General features: G+C 40.9%; 1 protein-coding gene and 1 long non-coding RNA gene across 7 annotated transcripts in view; one reads left to right on the top strand and one right to left on the bottom strand.

Moving 5' to 3' along the window:
* Positions 1 to 14,426, bottom strand: part of SLC26A4 (solute carrier family 26 member 4) — a 24,531-nt gene extending 10,105 nt beyond the window's left edge. For 3 of the 6 annotated variants that reach the window (XR_010363448.1, XR_010363449.1, XM_064422025.1), the window contains exons 1-10: positions 13,249 to 13,624; positions 11,015 to 11,125; positions 9,165 to 9,355; positions 8,541 to 8,705; positions 5,916 to 6,068; positions 5,736 to 5,818; positions 4,640 to 4,787; positions 2,130 to 2,243; positions 1,296 to 1,373; positions 1,012 to 1,107 (exon numbers count right to left, since the gene is read on the bottom strand). Coding sequence is in view for 4 of the 6 variants with exons in the window: in XM_064422025.1 (XP_064278095.1) it covers positions 1,012 to 1,107; positions 1,296 to 1,373; positions 2,130 to 2,243; positions 4,640 to 4,787; positions 5,736 to 5,818; positions 5,916 to 6,068; positions 8,541 to 8,705; positions 9,165 to 9,355; positions 11,015 to 11,125; positions 13,249 to 13,609 (1,500 nt within the window). In the remaining 2 variants the exon portion in view is untranslated. Of the gene's footprint in view, positions 1 to 1,011; positions 1,108 to 1,295; positions 1,374 to 2,129; positions 2,244 to 4,639; positions 4,788 to 5,735; positions 5,819 to 5,915; positions 6,069 to 8,540; positions 8,706 to 9,164; positions 9,356 to 11,014; positions 11,126 to 13,248; positions 13,625 to 13,687; positions 14,062 to 14,275 lie in introns of those variants that run through there. The other 3 variants (XM_064422027.1, XM_064422026.1, XM_064422028.1) reach the window with 3 other exon arrangements.
* On the top strand, positions 14,315 to 19,744 carry LOC135301718 (uncharacterized). The gene is made up of 2 exons (XR_010363452.1): positions 14,315 to 15,304; positions 15,975 to 19,744. It is a non-coding gene; the product is annotated as an uncharacterized LOC135301718 (long non-coding RNA).

Below are 19,744 nucleotides of genomic sequence, written 5' to 3'. Positions count from 1 at the left end.
CAGGGAAGGAAGGGGATTCCTCAGTGACATTTAAGAATCAGAAAGAACTGTTGCAAAGAGAAGTATTTCATATTAACAGGTTGATGGCACTTCTCTAAGATCTCCACTGAATATTCAAGCAGAACAGTTGAAGTGCACTCCTCAGCTCCTTCCTACATCACTGCTCATGCAGTAGACTCAAATTTTTTTAAAAGCTGAGTGCTTGCATTTTTCACTGAAGTCAGTGGGATCTTTTATCTATAAATCAGTAAATGATTGACTAAAATATCTGAGATCTGTCTGCCCAATAACACTAACTGGAAAATCTAAGCACAGTAATGGGAAAAATGTCTTTCATGCAATCTTTTCCTGCCCTAAGAGCCATGGTGAAGGTCTTTTCCACAGAATACACAATGTGAAATGTGAGCAAGTACCCTGAGATATGGTTAGAGTGGTTCATAAGAAAAGTCTCTTCATACATCTCTTAGTGTGCCAAATGAATCCACATCCTAGTTTGGATTAGTCTTACCACAACAAAAAAAACCCCATTTTTTCTGAGAACTATCTGGGATTATTCAGGCAAATGGGATGTTCACGTGGTAACAACAGAAATATATGCACATGAATGAAGGAAAGGTCTCTGACTCATTTAACAGTGCAAAAGATAAAATCAGAATGGTAAAGGTGGCAGCAGGCCATCTGCTTTTCAAGCCGTATCAACACAAGATTGCTGTATACTATGGAAATGGCTATGAAGGAGTTATCAATACACACAAATACCCTGACTGGCACCCATGCAGCATGGCTTGGGAAATAAAGAAGATTAGCAGAATACTGACCTAAAAATGGGGAATTTTTTACTGACCTCATGGCATTTGCATTTTGAGGATACACATAAAAGTTTTCTGATGTTAACTCCTCAAAATCCTACTTATGTGGTAGTTAAGAGAAACTTGGATGACATTAAAAGGTAAAAAAAAACCCCAAAAGCGGTCAAAAACATTCAGGAGGAAAAAAAATTAGGTTACTTACAGCATCCACTTTATTCTGTCTCCATAGACGGGGAACATCAAACACTTGCATGAACATCCCTTTCAAGTTAGCTATGACTACAGCTGCCAACACAGACTGTGAAGAAAAATAATGAAAAAGTGGTGTTCAGAAGCAAAGATACATATTGAGTGCTCAATGTGACACACTATAAACCACAGCCCTGTCTGGAATTAGATACCACAGTTTAAAGAGGGATATTAATCTTGCCCATCATAGTTGAACATTTGGATCTGATGTGGCTGTGCTGCAGAAGAGTACAGTACCTTTTGTAAGGGCTCTAGCAATTTCCCCAGGGCAACAATAGAAATCAAAACGATCCCAGCTGAGATTATACCAGCAACCTGCAAAGAACAGTGTTTATAGGAAATTAACTTACTATGATTCTATCATCTGCTTCTAGGATTACAAAGAAAAAAGTACAAACAGTTGCACATTACATTTCTTTAGGAACAGGGAGACCTGCCAAAGTGTCATTGTGTTTAGGCATATGTGGGCAACCATTATGCACTTCAGCTAACACAGAGGGAATTCAATTAAGCAGGAAGTCTAAACAAACACAAGGTAGTAGCTCTTGAGGGGTTATGTTACAAAGACAGATGAATGGAGCAGTCTGTGTAAGCTGGAAAAGGAGCTGCTGGATAACCTGTAGTTTTTCACTGTTAAGAACCACACAGCTATGGTTTGGTAGAACAAAGTAGTTTACTAAACATGATGAAGATGTTCCATGGCTGATGGTGAATGGCAAATGGCAGAGCTGCTCAGAACAGCACATGGGAGCTTAAAGATATCATGGCCAGCTGGGAGAGATTTCCTCCCACATCCTACTCAGTTCTTTCATTGCAAATTAAATTCTGGGGAACTAGAGTTAAAAGATTTCTGACCTCTAAGATGCCTCATGCTATGTAAAACTTGATTGCCCTCTTCTGGCAGAGCTACAAAAATTATTCACTACTAGAGCCCAGCTGCTAAGACAGCCGTGGCTTTCCATGTGACAGCAATGAAATCATTTTAGGACTATTTTCATCTCACGGTGAAATGTGTGCACTACACAAAATTACATTTACCTCTGCACAGTACTAGTAGGAAGAGGTCATTACCTGAGTCTTTCCACCAGTACTTTCTTGGACTGCAGTCCGTGAAAGAGCAGTAGTTGCAACAAAACAAGAAAAGGCACCTGAAAAAATGTTGCTGAACCCAAAGGCAATAAATTCCTGAAAGATAGTTGGACAATGCTGTAAATAAAGATGCCTGAAGACAGTTTTTCAATGGAGAAAGACAACATCTTCTGCAGCAGTTGATAAAGTAGGTAGCACAATAATATTAAGAAGAGTATGAACTAGTAACAGCTGTTAAATGTTTACACAAATGCCTCTTGTGCCAGTGCAGCTACCTCTGTTTGGAAACCAACACAAAGAAGTTGGTGTACTCCCCCTGAAGTGGACATACTTGTCCGAGTACAAAGGTGTTTAAAGCTTACTTCCATCAAGGTTACCAAACCTAACTTTTCTAAGAATTACACTGGAATAATTGCATCAAGAAACGGGTGCTAGAATAAATTTAACTCCCAGGTATCACAAGCTAAACAAGTTTATTGTACTAAACTCAGTACAATAGTCTGAGTTTAGACAAGACTTTAACTAATGCAAAGCATTGTATTATTAGTAGAACTTAAGGAACTTTGCAATAACACACAATTTCTCTGAAATTCTAGTTTGCTAAGTCAGAAGTTTTTCACTCTAAGCATCCCAATGAACTCATGCTGAGTCTCAGGCAGCATTCTCATAGATTTGCCCCAGGGACACAGATGCTGGCACCTACTGACGCTAGTTGTTCTGCTCAAGTGACAAGGACCCTGGGAGCTTTGTCCTGGGATCTGGGCCATTCCTCTCCTGGGAAATAAAGAATTTGGGAGCTGTCTGCAACCAACCCCATATAATTGACAGAAACATTGCTTTCACCAAGCTGACACAGGCACAAGAGCTTTTCACTCACAGCAAACTTTTTAAAATATAATTTAAGATTTTATTCTGGCTGTCTCCCTTCTTTTATACAAGATTAAATTTCCTGTAAGTTTTCATTTGGCTCCAACCATAAGAGAAAACACGGACCTAAACGATTCATGCCTATTCCCATGTAACCACTATGATCGGTGAGAAAATATTGGAGGTATAGTTCCTAGTGTTCTTAGGTGTTAATGATCTGGATCTATGAAGACAATATAGACACTGCTAGATAATAGTATCGACCTGTCCTTCAAAAATATTTTACTATCTGCTCTTATGATGTTTTTTTACCTTCTCCAGATCAACTAAACTATTTGCCCATCATCCTGGGCTGCATTTAACTTTTGCTACATGTAAAATTCACAACATAGTACTGAAAGGAAGGCATTCTGCTTTTATAAACTAATTCTTCTACTACAGTATTTAATCAGTATCTTTGAAGCACACCACTGCTGGCAGAACAACATATTCAACAAGAGAACAGCATAAACAGCACTTCTAGGATTATGTATTATTCTTTGAGATTTACTAAACTGAAAAGTTGGTGCATTTTGGTCAACTTTAAGACCAAGTGTTACCAGATATGACCTTTAAGAATTGTAAAGTGACAAACAGAAGCATAATTTTCTTATATACAGCAAAACAGTGTCTCTAAAGTCAAACTTTATGTAATCCGTTAGTGCTAAAATAAAGGATTCATTAAACAAAATACTCATCTATTTGTTGTAGTGAGGGCATTTTCTTATATGCTCAAAGGATAAAATTAAAAATTAGCACAGACGCAGGATGAGGAAGCTTTCTGACATTTTAATTCCACACCATGGGCAAGCAACATAACTCCTGGCGAAGACATTGAACAAATGCAGGAATCCTGTAGGAGCTTGTGATGCACAGCTCATGTCACATTCTAGCTCTGTGCCCCTAGAAACCAATGCTTAAAGCAGTTCAGCCATTTAGTGTACACAGCTACTCCAGCACTTTCACATGCTGGTAGGCACTAACTTGTGTGAAGCTGCAGGGCTGATCTGTCAGGTTACAAGTGTAGTTATATTGATGTAACTGGTGTCATACTGAGAAGCACAATAATTTATTAAATGTAAAGTTCAGCTGATTCAAATCCTGCATGAAGACTAAGCCCAAATAAAGCTGTCCAGAGCAACTTCTTAGCTTGACATTGCCTTCATCTGCCCAAGCAGCCCACCTCAAAATATGCTTTACAAGTGGAAATGGAAAGTAGGTTGCTAGGCCATGTCAGCTTGACATCACCAGAAAATTCCCCCTATACAGTGCTCAGCCCTTTCAGAGCTACTGCAGTAACTAAACCAATACACAAGGAATGAAATTGTGTGAAAAGCCCATACTGAAGCTGGATCAGGCTCATCTCTATGTGACCATTTCAGCTAATTTTTTTTCAAGAGTTGAAAGTATTTCTCCTGTCAGACTTCAGTGCTTGTCTCAAAAATGTGTGTGAATAGTGTTTCTTTCATTTGGCTACATAAGTCAGCATGTTTGACATCAATTAAAATTAATTAATGTAAATTTACATTAAGTAAAATCAATACATTAAAATTACTATGTTTATAAACTATTTTGGTTATACATACCTGGTTTCCATCAATAGCATAGTCATACTTGGTTGCATATACCTTCCCCACAGACACGGCAATAGCATAAGCAACAATAGCAATGGAAAAGGAGGCTGCAATCATCTGGGAAAACAGGCTGACATTTGGAGGCTCAGGAGGCAAAAATCTAGCATTTAGAAAATACATTGGTGTTACCAACTTTGATTGAATTCTATTCTTACCAGAACTGTCAAGGAGTTTGAGGCAGAGGCATACAGGTTGCTTATAATATGAAGTGTAATGTTTCAAGTTAATAAAAAGGTGGAAACAGCCCATTGACATACAGAACACGCTTATCTAGCTCACCCCAGCCCAAATCCTGATGCTATTAGTCAGCAACAAAGTTCCCATTGTTCTCAGCATGACTGAGATTTGGCCTTATGATAGCAAAGTGAAAAACTACATTTTTTTGAAGCATCAAATAAAGAATGTATTGAATAGTATGATGAATTACATAAATATGTTAATGCCACTGCATACTATTGTTAACATACTTCTTCAGTAAGATCTCAGAAGCATCTTATCCCCTACTGTGTTTCCACAAATTTTAATTAATTAAGCCCTGAATACTAAATGGAATGTGAAGGTTACTACTGTGAGTGCTCTGAATCTTTCAAGTGGAAGTCTCTACAAGTGTAATCTTCAACATCCTTGCTTCTATGAGTATGGAAGTGACAAAATTGATTGGGACAACAGTAGCAGCATGAATATGAACCGCCGTGGGATAACTCAGGATTAGAGAAATTAAATCTAAATTTCTTTATTAAAAATTGTTATTTTTAAAAACCATTTTCTATAGTCCTATAGTCACTTCATGAGCAGGAAGCAATTAATTTTCAGTTGGACTTCATGAATTAGATGGACATTCCTAAGCCCATTTTACAGAAGGAAAGCTAGGGAACACATTCAGGTGGCATAACTGATAGAGCCAGAAGTAAACCTCAGAAAATTTCCAGATCTGAGTTCTAAACTCAGGTTACAGCTCTCAATGTTTCTTTTATGCATTTTCTCTTACTACAGTCATTTTTAGCCAATTAAAATAATACCTTTTTCCCCACAAAACAAAGACACTCACCCTCTTGGAATGCTCTTAACAATGCCTGCATTGTATTTTTTTTCCAAGTCGGCAGCATATGAAATACCAGTGGCTACTATTGTCTGTAACAAAATAAAACAACAATTTTAAGACTTAAAAAGAGTTCCTGTCTTCCTGTAGCTAGACCCATCCCAGCTTTTGTTATGCCCCTTTGCTTACCACAATGACTTCTATTGGTATGGGTATAGGTATCTTGTGTTTGAACCGATCGTTTATTTCTTTAACTACCATGCAGACAAAAATGGTGAGGAGTCCAGCAATAAGATCTGCAATGTTGGTGGTCCCAATTTTTTCAAATGTTTCAACAAGAGTCTAAAAAATAAAAATGACAGCATAAAACATGCCCATGTCCACTTAAGGATGTGCAAATACTCATGACATGATCCAGAAGCACAGGGTTTTGAGAAGGCCAAGTAACTTCATTCAAGCCCAGAGAAGCCTGAGGAAAATGTATTGTCAAGATGCTATCAGTAAATGGATTTAATAGTGAATTTCATGGAAAAAGCATAACTGCAAGAATTGTCCTCACAGGGGGCTTCTGCTTCCCAATTTTTAGTCAATTAATACTAAGTAAAAAGAGCTAACTCTCTACCTGTGTTTTACCTCTACCTGTATCAGAGCAAGGAAGGGAAGATCTAGAGCTTCTTCACTTTGACAAATAGCAAGGCAGTTCCTCTTTTTCTAAAGCAAGCTAGCAGACCCATGGGCAAAGCTCTGGTTCACTTCATGCCCAGTTCATGTGGTCTGTGCCTTACATGGTTCCTATTTCCACTGCTGACAAACAGAGAATGAGTGTGAACTCAGGCTGAGTGGAGAATCCTGCACTTGAGAAAGCAGCAAAAACCCTCACTCTACAGTAAATTAACCCTCCCAGCAGAGTCCAGCTCCAGTCTGGAGCACTCACTGGGCTGCAATAGGCAGCTCCCTCCTCTACCCTTCCTGTGCCCTTGCTTGATCCTATTGTTTATTAAAAGTTATTGTACAGTGAAAACATGAAGGGATGATTACAGAAAAATCACAAATATTCCTCTGTCCTCCTCCTAAGCATCGGGGTAGTTCTCACTTGCCTCCTGTCTCCAAGAAAATGTAATTACCCCGTGCATAGTGAAGTAGCTGTAGCAGAACGATCTGGTAGAAAAGGGGTTAGAAACAGACTTGCATCCTGGTTAGCTCCCCCAGTAATGAGCTTTTGGTTCAAACACAAGAGGAGGTTTGCTGCAGCAGCACTCCCACCCTTCTGAACAGACTCTGGTTTGGAAATACAACATCTAAGTGCTTAATTGGCTATGTTCTAAGCTGAAGAAGCCTTCCTGAAACACTGAATCAGACGCCCTCCCTTGGTTGAGTGAAGCCATTTCTTGCCCATTCTGCTGTTTACCACGGATCCCATAAGAATGGCTGAGCCCCTCTTGCACTGCTTCACTTCACAGTAACTTCCTAACTTTGGTTGCAGATTCTGCTAATGTTGGATGCTTGGTGCTGCAGTTTGTTAAACACTACTGAAGCAAGTCCAAAACTTGCTGAAGCAAACACAGCAAATCACTGGTTGAGCAGACCAGAAATAACAATTTCTTTGGTCTACGTGCACCTGCAAACACATTGACCTGGCTCACCTGCAAGAACACAGAAGCTTTGAACTTTAACCTAAAAAGTCAGCATCCCACTCAGCCTTGCTGGAGCTGGAAGAACCACACAGTCTTTTCAAAAAGTGTTTTATACTAAATATCATTCATTGAATAAACAGATGAAAAAAAAAATCTGGATTAATAAGTCCATCATTCTACCAGGTCTGCTGTAAGGTCTATTATACAGTAAGTACTTTGTCTCATCTAACTTTCCTTGTTCTCAGGGGAAGAGTTTTCATTAGTTCTGAAAAGGCCCATGAGATAATAATTTTTACCCACACAAATAGTCCATGAGATCTCTTTTTAAACTGTTCTCCTTGCTGTTTATAGTTATATTCATCCTATTATTGTTAACCTAGATGTTTGCTGTATTTTTCCTAGTCTGGTTGCCAGAACTGGCATGTAAAATCTCCAGATACATTTTTCCCCCTAGAACAGCCTGTTTTAGAAATCAGCTATTCTAATATGAAGTGCTACAGAACATCTAAAATACTGTGAACCTGGATAGTTTCATGCTGAAGTCAGTGACACAACTCTGAACAATTTTCTGGGAAAGGATACTATTCTGCAGTACAAGACCTTTAGGAATTCAGTATTTCTGTAATGCATTTTCTATAAAATCAACAAATGGAGTTGTAACTGTAACAGTCAGCCTCATTTGCTAACTAGTAGGTACCCGCCAAAGGGTGGGAATCTGTATCCTTTAGGAATTCACAAGCATGGCTCCAGTGTGAAATGGAGAACTGTGCCCTTTACCAGAATGACCTGCTGGTTTAAGTGTAAAGAGCCTTGGGAGTGGCCAGCTTGAGAGATGACCTGACATGGTTAATAAATGATCAAATGTCCTTCACAGTAAATGAGAAAGCAAGGGATGGGACAGGAAGTGTTAAAGTGTTTTGCTTGGCATTTAAACTTCATGGGAAAAAGTGCTCTGTCTGAAAAAGACTTCAAGATGGCCATTTTTGGGAACCCCAGCTATTTAGAACCCCATAGCTAAAAATGAACAGCTGCAGACCTCCATGAAAGTGAGAACTAAAGGAATGCCCTATACTTACCACCATATATATGAACCATCCCTGTGTGAAATGGAAGCAGAAGATAAGCAATTATATAAAAATACCTGCCATAAAACCAAAGCAGATTAGAAGGGCATACTTACATATATTATGGAAAGGACACCATTATAATTTTTAGTTGAAACATTCAGAACTATTTTCAGTTGTGACACAAGCACTTGAAAAGCAGCTGCTGTTGTGAATCCCCCAACTAATGGATCTGCAAGGTACCTCACAATGAAACCAATCTGGAGAACTCCAAATATAACCTGGAAAAATCATGAAGAATATCAGCTTGCTAAATAACAAAAAGGTACACTTTTATTTGGAGATTTCTTATGCTTTGTTTTCTCTCTTTGTAGATGCAGTCTTAGGACCATATTTCCCCCATTTCAGCTTAGTGTAGCTTAGTATTGTCCATCCAATGAAATAAAGGAGACCTGAAGAAATGTGTGAGAGAAGCTCCTTAATTACTAATTATTTAATTTCTAAGTACGCAGTTTCATGCAGGTCTTCTGGTCTGCAATGGCAGGGCTATTCTGCTCTCTGTGCTCCCAATCATGCTGGCAGAGACTCTACACAGGACAAGAATCTCTGAAAAGTTTGTGATAACTTTCCTTCATTTTTGTGTTTTACCACAGGAAAATGTCTGACTGCCATAGTAGGCATTTTTCTGCCATTAACATTAAAGCAGTGTCAACCTTGTGTCTTCAAGTCAACTATTTTACCTGTAAAATTCCAACCAGGAATGTGAGAGTACTTGCAATCAGCACTCTCTGGGCATCTCTGGATTCCGTGTCTATCAGTGCCCCTGTGACATTAGTCCCTGTAGCATTGCTGCCTTCTATGAGAAAATTCTCATCTGGGGCCATGCTCAATACAACAGATCCCACCATCAAACTGACTACTGGGAACGGACCTGTAATGACAAACAGAACACACTGAAGTTCAACAAACATTGAAAAACCAAAAAAAATTTATCAGACTAGACAAGAAACTCTAGATCAGAAAAACCATGTAATTGTAATTGGGGTACATTGGTGGTATTAGGGGGCCAAGAGACAGAGGCACTGCATACAGGAGACAAAAACACTGCACCTTCTTTAAATACTGCTCCTTCTTTGAATAACTTATGTTGTACATGCAGATACAAGTGCAGTTTCATGCTTTGCTTGAACCAGTTTAGGGCTGTACCAAGGCCTAAAGGGGCAACAGGTTCAACATGCTCCAACCATCTCCCTTGTATCAGCATCATATCCAGACAATACAGATCACCAAGCCAGGTGAAAGCAACATTTCTTTCTTTAAGTTTTAGGGTTTCTTTGTTTGCCTGTGTTTTTTTGGTTGGTTGGTTTTTTGGTTTTTTTTGTCATGGCTAGTTTTCAGCTGATCCAGCATGCCACATGACCAGGGCTCCCAACACCACAGTTGTGGCAGGAACATGATCCAGTGGGTAGAATCACATCTTTTGGCAGTATCGTGCAATAGCTAAAGATGACATTAGCTAAAGATGACTGAAACTATACTTTGGGAAACATACAGAGAAAGCGATCGTTGTGTCAGCAAAACACAATCTAAAAGTAATCATATTTGATGCAGTTATTTACTAAAATTATGCAGAAAAGGAAAATGTCACAACATGTCTTAAAGAAGGTTAAGTTAATTTTACAGATACCTTAAAGGACACTTCATGAATAAGAGCATTGGGAAAAGCAGAAAAAAGGAGTGTTTGATAATCTGGAAAGAAGGAATGCCACCATAAGTTGACAAAACAAGTCAGATCTGGATAGCAAATGTGAGCTGCTTGGTAGGGTTGGAAGAGGCTAACAAAAGTTGAGAAAACATACAAAGACTTTTGATGCAGCAGAGAAGAAAGCTGATGAAAAAGTACAGTGTCATGCCAAAGCTATGACAGGAGAACACAGTGTTCTTGGTAGATAGGAACAAGAAAAGACTAGATTTTGCTGGAATGAAGAAAAAGGCACTTCAGTGTTCAAGCTGTAAGAAGAATTTTAAATGTGAGAACTGACAGGAAACAAACCTCATATTCTAAAGAAAGTATTAAGCAAAAGTCAACAAAGTTTACCCATAGCCTTGATGTGAGGACCTACAGTGAGGCTGGAGTGGATACACAAGTTCTGGATCTCCACAGCAGGCAAGAAGAAGATACTGTCCACAGTAATGAAAAAAGGATGCAGCACACAAGGCTGGTAGAGAAGACTAAAAGAGCTCTGTTTTAGCCATCTTGAGCTTTAGCTGACAGACAAAATGGTTGTCATTCGTACTGCCTACTGAGGCCTTGATCTGGTAATTTCTTGCATAGAGTGTAGCCAAAGACAAGATTTAAACTTCAGCACAAATTCAAGCAAAAAGCAGTTGCATACCTAAAGTTAGCTATTATGCACAATTGCCTGTATAAAGAAGAAATAAGCCTTAATTTCCCAAGATCCACCAATATTAATATTCACCATAGCCAATTTGTTTTAGAAAGTAGTTATATTGTATGAAATATGAATGTCTGCAGTAAGGATTAACACTGAAATAGATAATTCACTGTAACTTGAACACATGCAGTTACCAACTGAGATGTGCCTTGATGTTCCCAGGAAAAAGTATGTCAGGATGGGGAAAAAAGCAGAATAGAGACCAAATCCAACAGGGACTGCAACCAGCAATGCATATGCCAAACCTGAAATGATAGATCATCAAAAATATCATACTTAAAATCTCTCAGCAATCAACTATCTTTTCTAGATTAGACTTTCAGAAAGATTTACTGCTGTGGTCCAGATGCAATTTAGTATATGTTTTGTCTTGTAAGTCAGTTGCAGGCACACAGGCGAGTGAGTATCAATGACTGTAATTGAGTGTGTATCCTGTGCTGGTAGCTGAGTACTGAAAGATGTTCCCATGTTTGCATAGGGAGCCCCAGACACAGGCTGAGATAGAAACCTAAGTGGATAACACTGCTGCAAGAGTGTGTGCTTCTTGAGAGAAAAGGAGGATATGTGAAGGTTCTGGTTTCAGACCGAAACTTCAAGCACAAGTCTCTGAGTTATTGCACAACAAATCCGTTTCAGTATCTTCAGCTCTTGTGAAAATAGGGCCACTACTTTTCCCAGTAAATACTAATCTACCAATAGTAAATCACATAAATTTGAGAGTCTTAGTTCTTTTTCCTTTGCATACCTGTGCAAGCTGTGAAATGCAGCAAGCAATAAAAAAAAAAACAAAACAAAACTGTCTTCAAAATCATATCCCAGTTAGCCAGTTCTCCTTCAAGACTCTCCAAAACCTGTCAGAGTATGACAAGTCCTGAAGTCCTGCTCATATTACTGTGACTGACTGAAGGACTGCAAGCAACACACTTAGTTGCTGGGAATTAGGGACTTCAGGAACCTCAAGATCCCAACATTTTTCAGAAAATATTTTGGCCAATTTTTTCTGTAATTCATGTTCTAAAATTTCAGACTTTTTTAATTATAGCTAAGCGTAGATTTGCATTAATTTGGGTTTTTTCCATTTTTTTTCTACTTTTTTTTTTTAATGTATAGGTGGGAGACCAGACAGTATATTTAAAAATTTGTTTTACAAATAGATTCTAATTAAGATTAAATCAGGGCACTGAAAAAAAATAAGGAAGTTATAGTATGAGCACAATAGCTGTTATAAGTAATATGAAATCTGTCTAGCCCAGTTCATTTTAAAATGGCACAGGGATCCTGTAACTGTGCCATTACCTTCAGCAAAGATCTTCCAGCTCTGACACTTTCTTTGGGAAAGAATCACTCTCTTTATTTCTCAGGTCACCCCCTGCCTGGGGCAGAAGTTTGTAATGCTTTTTTTCTGCCAGTCTCTGCCTTCCTAGCATGCTCCAAGGGAACAGACAGGAGAGAATACTTGTGTCTAATCGGGAATGCGTAAACTGCGTTCTTTGTTCCCAATGTAAATCTTCGTCCCCTTCCGCAAACACTTAATTTCCATTGAGGGAAAGTGTGGGGTTGACACAGCTAGTTTTGCCTGCTGCACTCCCGAAAAAACTGTGAAAATAGCGTAAGAACTCTACCGAGATTAAATTACTGGACGTATCAGGGTTATAGTCAGTCTTGTCTTAGACGGATGCTGCCTCAGGCAGGATGGTTCTGCTCTCTGAGTCTTCCTTAAGTAGCTGATTTGAACTAATTTCTGCTTATTTCTGACACTTTCCTATTTGTTCATCTACCGAAAGCTTTACTAACAAATGGAATAAGGAAATAAGGAAAACTTAATATTGCAAGCCATGTACTCTAAATATCCATCAAGTTCAATTTTTAGAAAAATGTGAATACATCACCACGTCCTTGAGGGCTGTCTTCTGCAGAGACCTGAACAACCTTATGAGATGAATTTTAAAGAGGAGTAGATATCAGGGTTGAATTATTTTAGGGAAATAACTAGATTTTTGTAGGCAGTTGCAGAAGAACTGTAGGCTTAGACAACCAAGAAAGAGAAATAAGACCACACAACCTATCTGATTTATCGCAATGTAATTAAAATTTTAAATATCAAAATAAATACTCTTTGAGTAAAATGCCTGGAAGAAAAGTTAAATACATCCTTACAGCACATCTCGGGGAATTTAAATCTTCTAGCCAAGGAAAGCAAAAAGGAATAAATTAAGACCATAAATTATTTACTGCGAAATAATACCTAATATCTAGTATTAAATAACAAGCCTCAGATTTGTAATTCCATCTGCATAAGGTCCCGGTGCTCAGCCGGCTCCCTTGTAGGGACGTCGTGGGGAGCGGAGCCGGGCGTGCCTGGCTTTACCTTGCAGGGTGGCAACGAGGCCGGTGCTGAGCCCCGAGATGATGTCGCTGATCAGCCACTCTTTCACCCGGTAGTTGGGCAGCCACTCCAGGATGGGCAGAAAGGACTTGGCAATCTGAAAGGCCCTTTTCCGCGAACATCTGCGAGAAAACAAGCGATGAACACACCCCAAGGAGCTGCAACTGCAGCGCCCCAAGAACCCCAAAGTGTCAGAGAGCTGATGCACGTCTGAATGTAAGGGGCAGCGGCTGTCACAGCCCTGCCTTCCAGACAGGGACGGGGCGCGTTCTGGTGTCAAGAGCGCGCTCCCTGAAGGAGCGGGGCTGTGTCCGCTGGCCGTGCGGCGTGCGGGGCACTCCATCCCTGCGCGGGTGGGTTTGGGGGCAGCGGGACGGCGCGCCCTCGGCTCCCCCGGCTCGCTCCCGCCGCTCGGACCCACCTGCAGGCCGCCTGCGCCCGCTCGCGGAGCGTGGGCGGCAGCGGCGGCCGCCGCTCGTTCTCCTCCTGGAAGCCGGGCTCGCTGTAGATGGGCCGCGCCACCACGTAGTGGCTGAGCTCGGCCGGCGGCTCGCTCGCCCGCCCGCCAGCGGCCATGGCCCCGCCTGAGCCGGCGGGCGGCGAGCGCGGCCCCCCCTGCCGGCCCCACAGCGCTGTCCGCGTCCTGAACCGCGGCTCCGACGGCTCTGCCCGTGCCCGCTCCCCGGCCTGGGGCAGGGCGAGCCGGCCCCGCCGCAGCCGCGTTTATACGGCCGCCCGCGGCCCCACGCTTTATTTACGGGGAAACAGAGAGACCCGGGCCGGGCCGGGCCGGGCGACGCCTCCATCCGCCCTCCCCCCGGTGCCCCCGGTCAGCCCCGCTCCGGCCCGCGCTCCCGAGCGACCGCCCCGGCAGCGCCCGGCCCTCGGGCGGGGGCTGCGCTTCAAAGGCCGCGGCCCGCGGGCAGCTTGGCAATGACCGCGGCGTGCGGAGCGGGGCCTGCCGCACGCACACGAACCCCGCCGGCAGGCCATGGCCTCTGCCCCTCACCTGCTGCCCCAGAGCCACCTGCCCGCCGGCGGCCGGCCGGAGTGCTCGCTGTTAAGGCGAGCCTGAGGGAGGGAGATAGGACCAGGCACTCTCGCACACTGCTTGGCCCGCACGGAAGCCTCCTTGGAGTTCCCAAAGCCTTGCTGCATCCCATGACCCAAGTTTTGGGAGTCGTCTCCATGCATAGATATAAATGCGTAATAAACAGCACCTGCTCTCCAAACCACCCCGAGGTGACGCAGGAGCCTCGGTGGGAAGAAGTGGCTCAGGCCCCACAGGCTCTTTGCGTCACACCTGAAAGGAGAGAAGGTGGCCCAGGGCTGCAGCTTCTGGTTTGCTGAAAGAGGCTCGTAGGGAATGAGTTTCTTGGCAGTCCTGCTGTAATTTAGGATTACAGATAGGATTGGGGCTGAAAAGGTCAGTCCTGCATGCTGAGTACTGCTGGCTACATTTCAGCTCTCCTACCTTATGTATGGAAGATACCTAGCCCAGATCTTGCAGGAGTGAAGCAAAGCATGTGCCCTCCTCACCTGGGAGACTTCCTGAAGTAAGAATCAGTGCCAGTGTTTCAGCCAACACCAAAGAGGTGCTGAGGGCACACACTGAGGGTACAGCATCAAGCAAAGTATTTTTTCAATTAACTACTGGCATGGAGTTGGTTTCAAAGCAATTAAGTACAGTCCTAACTTCATTTTTAGTAAGTGTTCCATTTAGTAAGTGTTCCATTACTAAAATGGAAAGAAGCTATTTGCTGAAGTATTTTTGGTAGGGTCAACTCAATTCAGGTTTCCTAATTCAGCAACTGGCTTCCCCTCTGCTGCACTGTAAGGACATCTGGGGGAACTGCTGAATTGTTTTGATGATTGAGCAATGTTGTATCCAGCACTGCATGGATAGGAAGCAGCCAGCGTCCAAAAACAAGTCCCAGCTTTTGGTAGGAGCCTGTAAGCATGGCACTTGAGTCAGTAAAAGCTGCCTTGTTCCAGAGGAGCAAGGAAAGTGGTCTGATGTAATGTTATTTAATCCAGGGTAGGAAAGCTTCCAGATCTTCTCATTATCAGATAACAGTATGGGGAAATAGATGTAATATTGGAAAAGACATATATGTCTAAAGCACATACTGAAAACTGAGCTAGCATCAAACCTAAGTAATGTATTAGTTTGGAATCCACTCCAGATAAAAATGGAGCACCATGAAAAGCAGTTTTGAAAATTAACTTTAAAAAGCTGCTGTGGTAACATCATCTTCGATCTAAAATGAATACAGGTTAGTATTAATTAGTTAATAAATAGTTCTAAATTAGTTAATAAATACTTAGCTCTAAAATCAATACAATTAATACAAAATTAATACAATACAAAGACAATGAAATTACTCCAGCAGGTATAATGGCTTCTAGGCTAATCATAGAAGCAAAGAGCAACAGCAAAATCATTTGCAGGAACCCAATGTAGATGCCCTACACTTACTACATAAACTCAGTTTTCAGGACTGGCTGTGTATTACATATTATTTTCTCCTAGAATATCCACAAAACTACATTTATCTTTTTATTTATATAACTAGGATTTTAGAGGAGAAGTGCTTGATATCAAGAGGAAAAGACATAGTACTGAACAAGTAATTAACACAGGAATGGTGCAGTCAGTAGAATCTGAATTGACTGTAACACAATCCTTGCAAATTTATTTCCTGCAGCACATCTGCCTGAACAGTACTCCAAGCTTCAGCACCTCAGGTGGTGAGACGTGGTAGGAGCACCTGCAGATGTTGTATAGATGAGAACTCTGTAGGACCATGAATATTGGCAGGGCAGAAGTATGCAAGTTCAAGGACAAGATGTTTCAAGGAAGAAAAAAATCATCTCCATCTGTGTAACGCAATGCATTTACCAGAATTTGAAAATACAATTATTTGAGGAAGAAGGTAAAGACTGTAAACCCTAGCTCAGAATGGATCCCATACACAGAGAAACATCTGTGTCAAATCAGATGCAACGTGTTTCTGAACTGTGATGTTGCTGACCGCACTCAGGATGCTGCTCCTTTCCTTTTACCTTTCAAGCCAGAAGGCAGGCTCTTAGTTTTTCATCTTCAACTTTAGCTTTTTTATTTGGTTGGTTTTGGTTTTTGGTTTTTTTGGTTTTTTGGGTTTTTTTTTTGGTTTTTTTTGGAGAGTCTTTTGTTGTTTTTTTAGGGAAAGGTTGTTCAGGTGTTTTTTAGCTTGAAATCTACATCAGTCTTCTGAATTGTTTTGTTTACCTTATTATTTGCTATTATTTTCTAATTAGTTCATGTTCACTTTGTACTTGGTATGAAACAAACAAACAACCTAGGACAGATACACAGCCTGTTTCCAAGACCCCTACTTCACTGTATGCTCTGTTTCCTTAGACCTCTAATGCCCACGTCATGCCTGGAGAAGAATCAAAGCCTAAGATTTGTCCTTACTGGCCAAGAATAACAGTTTCTCTCTTCCTTCCTCTCACATTGTCCATTCCATACCCTGTTAAATTCACAAAGGAAGGAGTAGTTTAGCACCTTCTTCTTCCATAATCACAGGAACAGGGAATTAAACCTCATGCTTACTAAGATGCAGCATATGGTCTCACCACCTAGGTGAGAAGTTATTATACTATCTGCAAAACAATTATCACCAAAGCTACTGCCTCTTCTGGCTGTGTTTTCAAGAGCAAATCAAATCAGGCTACACAGACAGTCTGACCTCATGCAACAGAATAAAGGAGCAACAGCTGTTTATTTTAAGAGTCTTGCAGACATTCTTTTGACAGCAGTAATTGGTGTCCAACTTCCAGGCAAGTTTGAGAGATCCTTCCCATATTCATGTTCCCTGGCAGGTGATTTTTGCATCTCTTCCCTTCCAACAGCCACTACAAGTAATGTCTAACTCGTACTAGTCACTAAACCCTGGTGCACCCAATATGTTTGAGAATCCAGGCATCCCAGAGGTGCTTCATGCAGACCAACACCACCTTCACACAGTCCTGCAGGGAATCTTTTAGCATGTATAGTCCTGGGCTGTATAGTCTGCTTCCCTCTCTGCTTAGCTCTCCCAAAGCTAGAGATAGAATAGCAAAATCTTTTCAGGGCACTTGCCCTTGCAGGTGGTAGAAAAACTTCCTTTGGACCACAGCTGCATTTCTACAAAACTAGAGGGATTCTTGTTTTCCTCACACCTTGCAATGCTTGTCCCTATTTGTACATTACCTCATAAACAAAGCACAAGTGTTACATTTTATAAAAGAAAATAAAACATGCCATATTATTCCTGAACTGAGCATGCTCAGTTCCTCAGTTCTAGAACTGTTTTCAGACATTCCACAATTAATGCACACAGCAATAGGCAGCACAGAGTACTGAAGGACTGGAATGACGTAACTGAGAGCTGATTTTCCAACTTATGTGTAAAATGGCTTGGACTAGGCTGAAACAGGAGCCAGATTATAGCTGGCAGGAGGATAAGCACTGTCCAAAGGCAAGGCAAAATGAGGGCTTCCGTCCCAAAGAGTAAATTCAGAACTTCAAGGAACACTTGAGAACTGAGATAGCCATGTAGTACTCTTACAGTAACTTCACTTTTGGAAAAACAAATGTTATTTCAATGCTGAGAGAAGAGCTGAGCTTTCACCCTTTACAAGAAGCTAGGAAAGCACCGTGTCTTTTCAATGAGGCTGTGTAGCCAGGGACTACTGTGGCAGCAAACACACAGGGAGTGCTAATGCAAGGGTACATTTTCAGAAAAGACTCTGCACAATTTTTGTATTAAGGAAGATGTATTGTCGCATGTTTGTTGCAAAAATAAAAACAGGGAAAACCATCCTGCCTAGCTACAGGTGCTTTCATTTAAGATAACACCACAGCATGCAGCCTGGTCTATTAACATTCAGGTCAGCTCTCATGCACCCACCACGACCTCACTGCTTTCTTGACTCAGCAGAAAAAGGGGTTTATGAAAAAATATGGAAGCACCCCTCAAATGTTTTTTGAAAGCTACTGTCAGTTAAACCTGTGCAAATATTTTTAGAATAATCTCTCCCATGCTTCCTCACCGAAGTATGGAAAATACACATTTATATTTGTAAAGGGGGAAAAAAGGCTCTGAAAAAACCAGGCAATTACTTTGACACTATTTAGAGTATAAAGAGTTCCAAATTCTTACTTTTGGAGACATACTCAGAATAAATTAACTGTCCAACGTGAGAGTACAAAAGTTATTTTGATTCCACCAGTATTAGTGGGGATTTAACTTTTTTCCACTTCTTTCCCACAACACAGGCACATGTGACCAAAATGTGACCCAACAGCCTGAAAGACCAGGAGATAAAAGCATAAAATTTTGATTAATTCTTTCCCTGTATATCAACTATAAGTTAAAACATTACCAGTGAGAGAACTGTAGTTAAAGTTGATCAACCCAAACTTTTACTAGCCCTGAAAGCAGATAATGCAAAACAATGCAAATGCAAAGTATTCACAAGGATTTGCCATCTACTAGAATTTCCAGATACATTATTTAGACTTATAATTTTACAAAACCCATGTTCTTTCCAAGAATACAGTTCTACATAGCAGAATCTACAAAATAATTTTAATCTGAATAACAGAAGATTGTTTTTCTGTGAACAAGTCTGGGACTCCAAAGAGCTGGAAGTGTGATAATGCAACTCAGTCAAATGTGTGTGATCATCCACAACACGCAAGTACAAAAATGATGATGGTCATGCTCTGTGACAGGGAAACCTGACAAAGCATCCAAGTAATGGACATGGCAGAAGAAGTGAATGGAGGCAATACACTCTGTGTGTTTAAGGAATCTCCAATGCAGGGAACATTTCCCTGTGGCCCAGTATCAAGGTTTTCTGTGTAATGTATTACAGCATGGATCTATTGTGTGTTGAATGCACATTGCATGTGTGAAAATACCCAGCCTCATTCCAGCTCCAAGGGAACAGGGCATACCACCTTGTATTTCTTCACATTTCAGTCATGCTCTACAGCAAAAAACTGTGTAAACCATACAGTGTTCCTTCTCAAGGAGAAATATCTGTATCACTGCATTCACAGCCATCTGTTTTTTATTCCATGTTATTTTTTAAGATAAATTTTTAAGGATGAAAAGCACAGTGAACAATATCATTCATAATAAGCTTCTAATTTTCTACTCTTTTTTCTACATACACTAGCAGAAGAAGAGTTTGAAATTTGAGTAGATAAAGGTAAACAATATGCAAGAGTTATTTGCTTTTGTTTAATGTCTTGAAGAAACATAGGTGAGTTTTTTTGTTCTGTTATTAAAACCAGCACTTCTTGTTATACCTCCAAAGCTTCCAACCACAGCCTTTGGATCTGACTGGAGATAACATTCCACCATAATTTTAAATATTTCAGAAAGGGGTGGGGAAAAATGAAACAAAGATGCATTCAACTACATCTTCAAAACATGTGTAT

The sequence above is a fragment of the Passer domesticus genome, chromosome 5, assembly GCF_036417665.1.
Source record: "Passer domesticus isolate bPasDom1 chromosome 5, bPasDom1.hap1, whole genome shotgun sequence".
In the NCBI taxonomy this organism is placed as follows: Eukaryota; Metazoa; Chordata; class Aves; order Passeriformes; family Passeridae; genus Passer; species Passer domesticus.
This window is presented reverse-complemented; position numbering and strand designations above follow the sequence as displayed.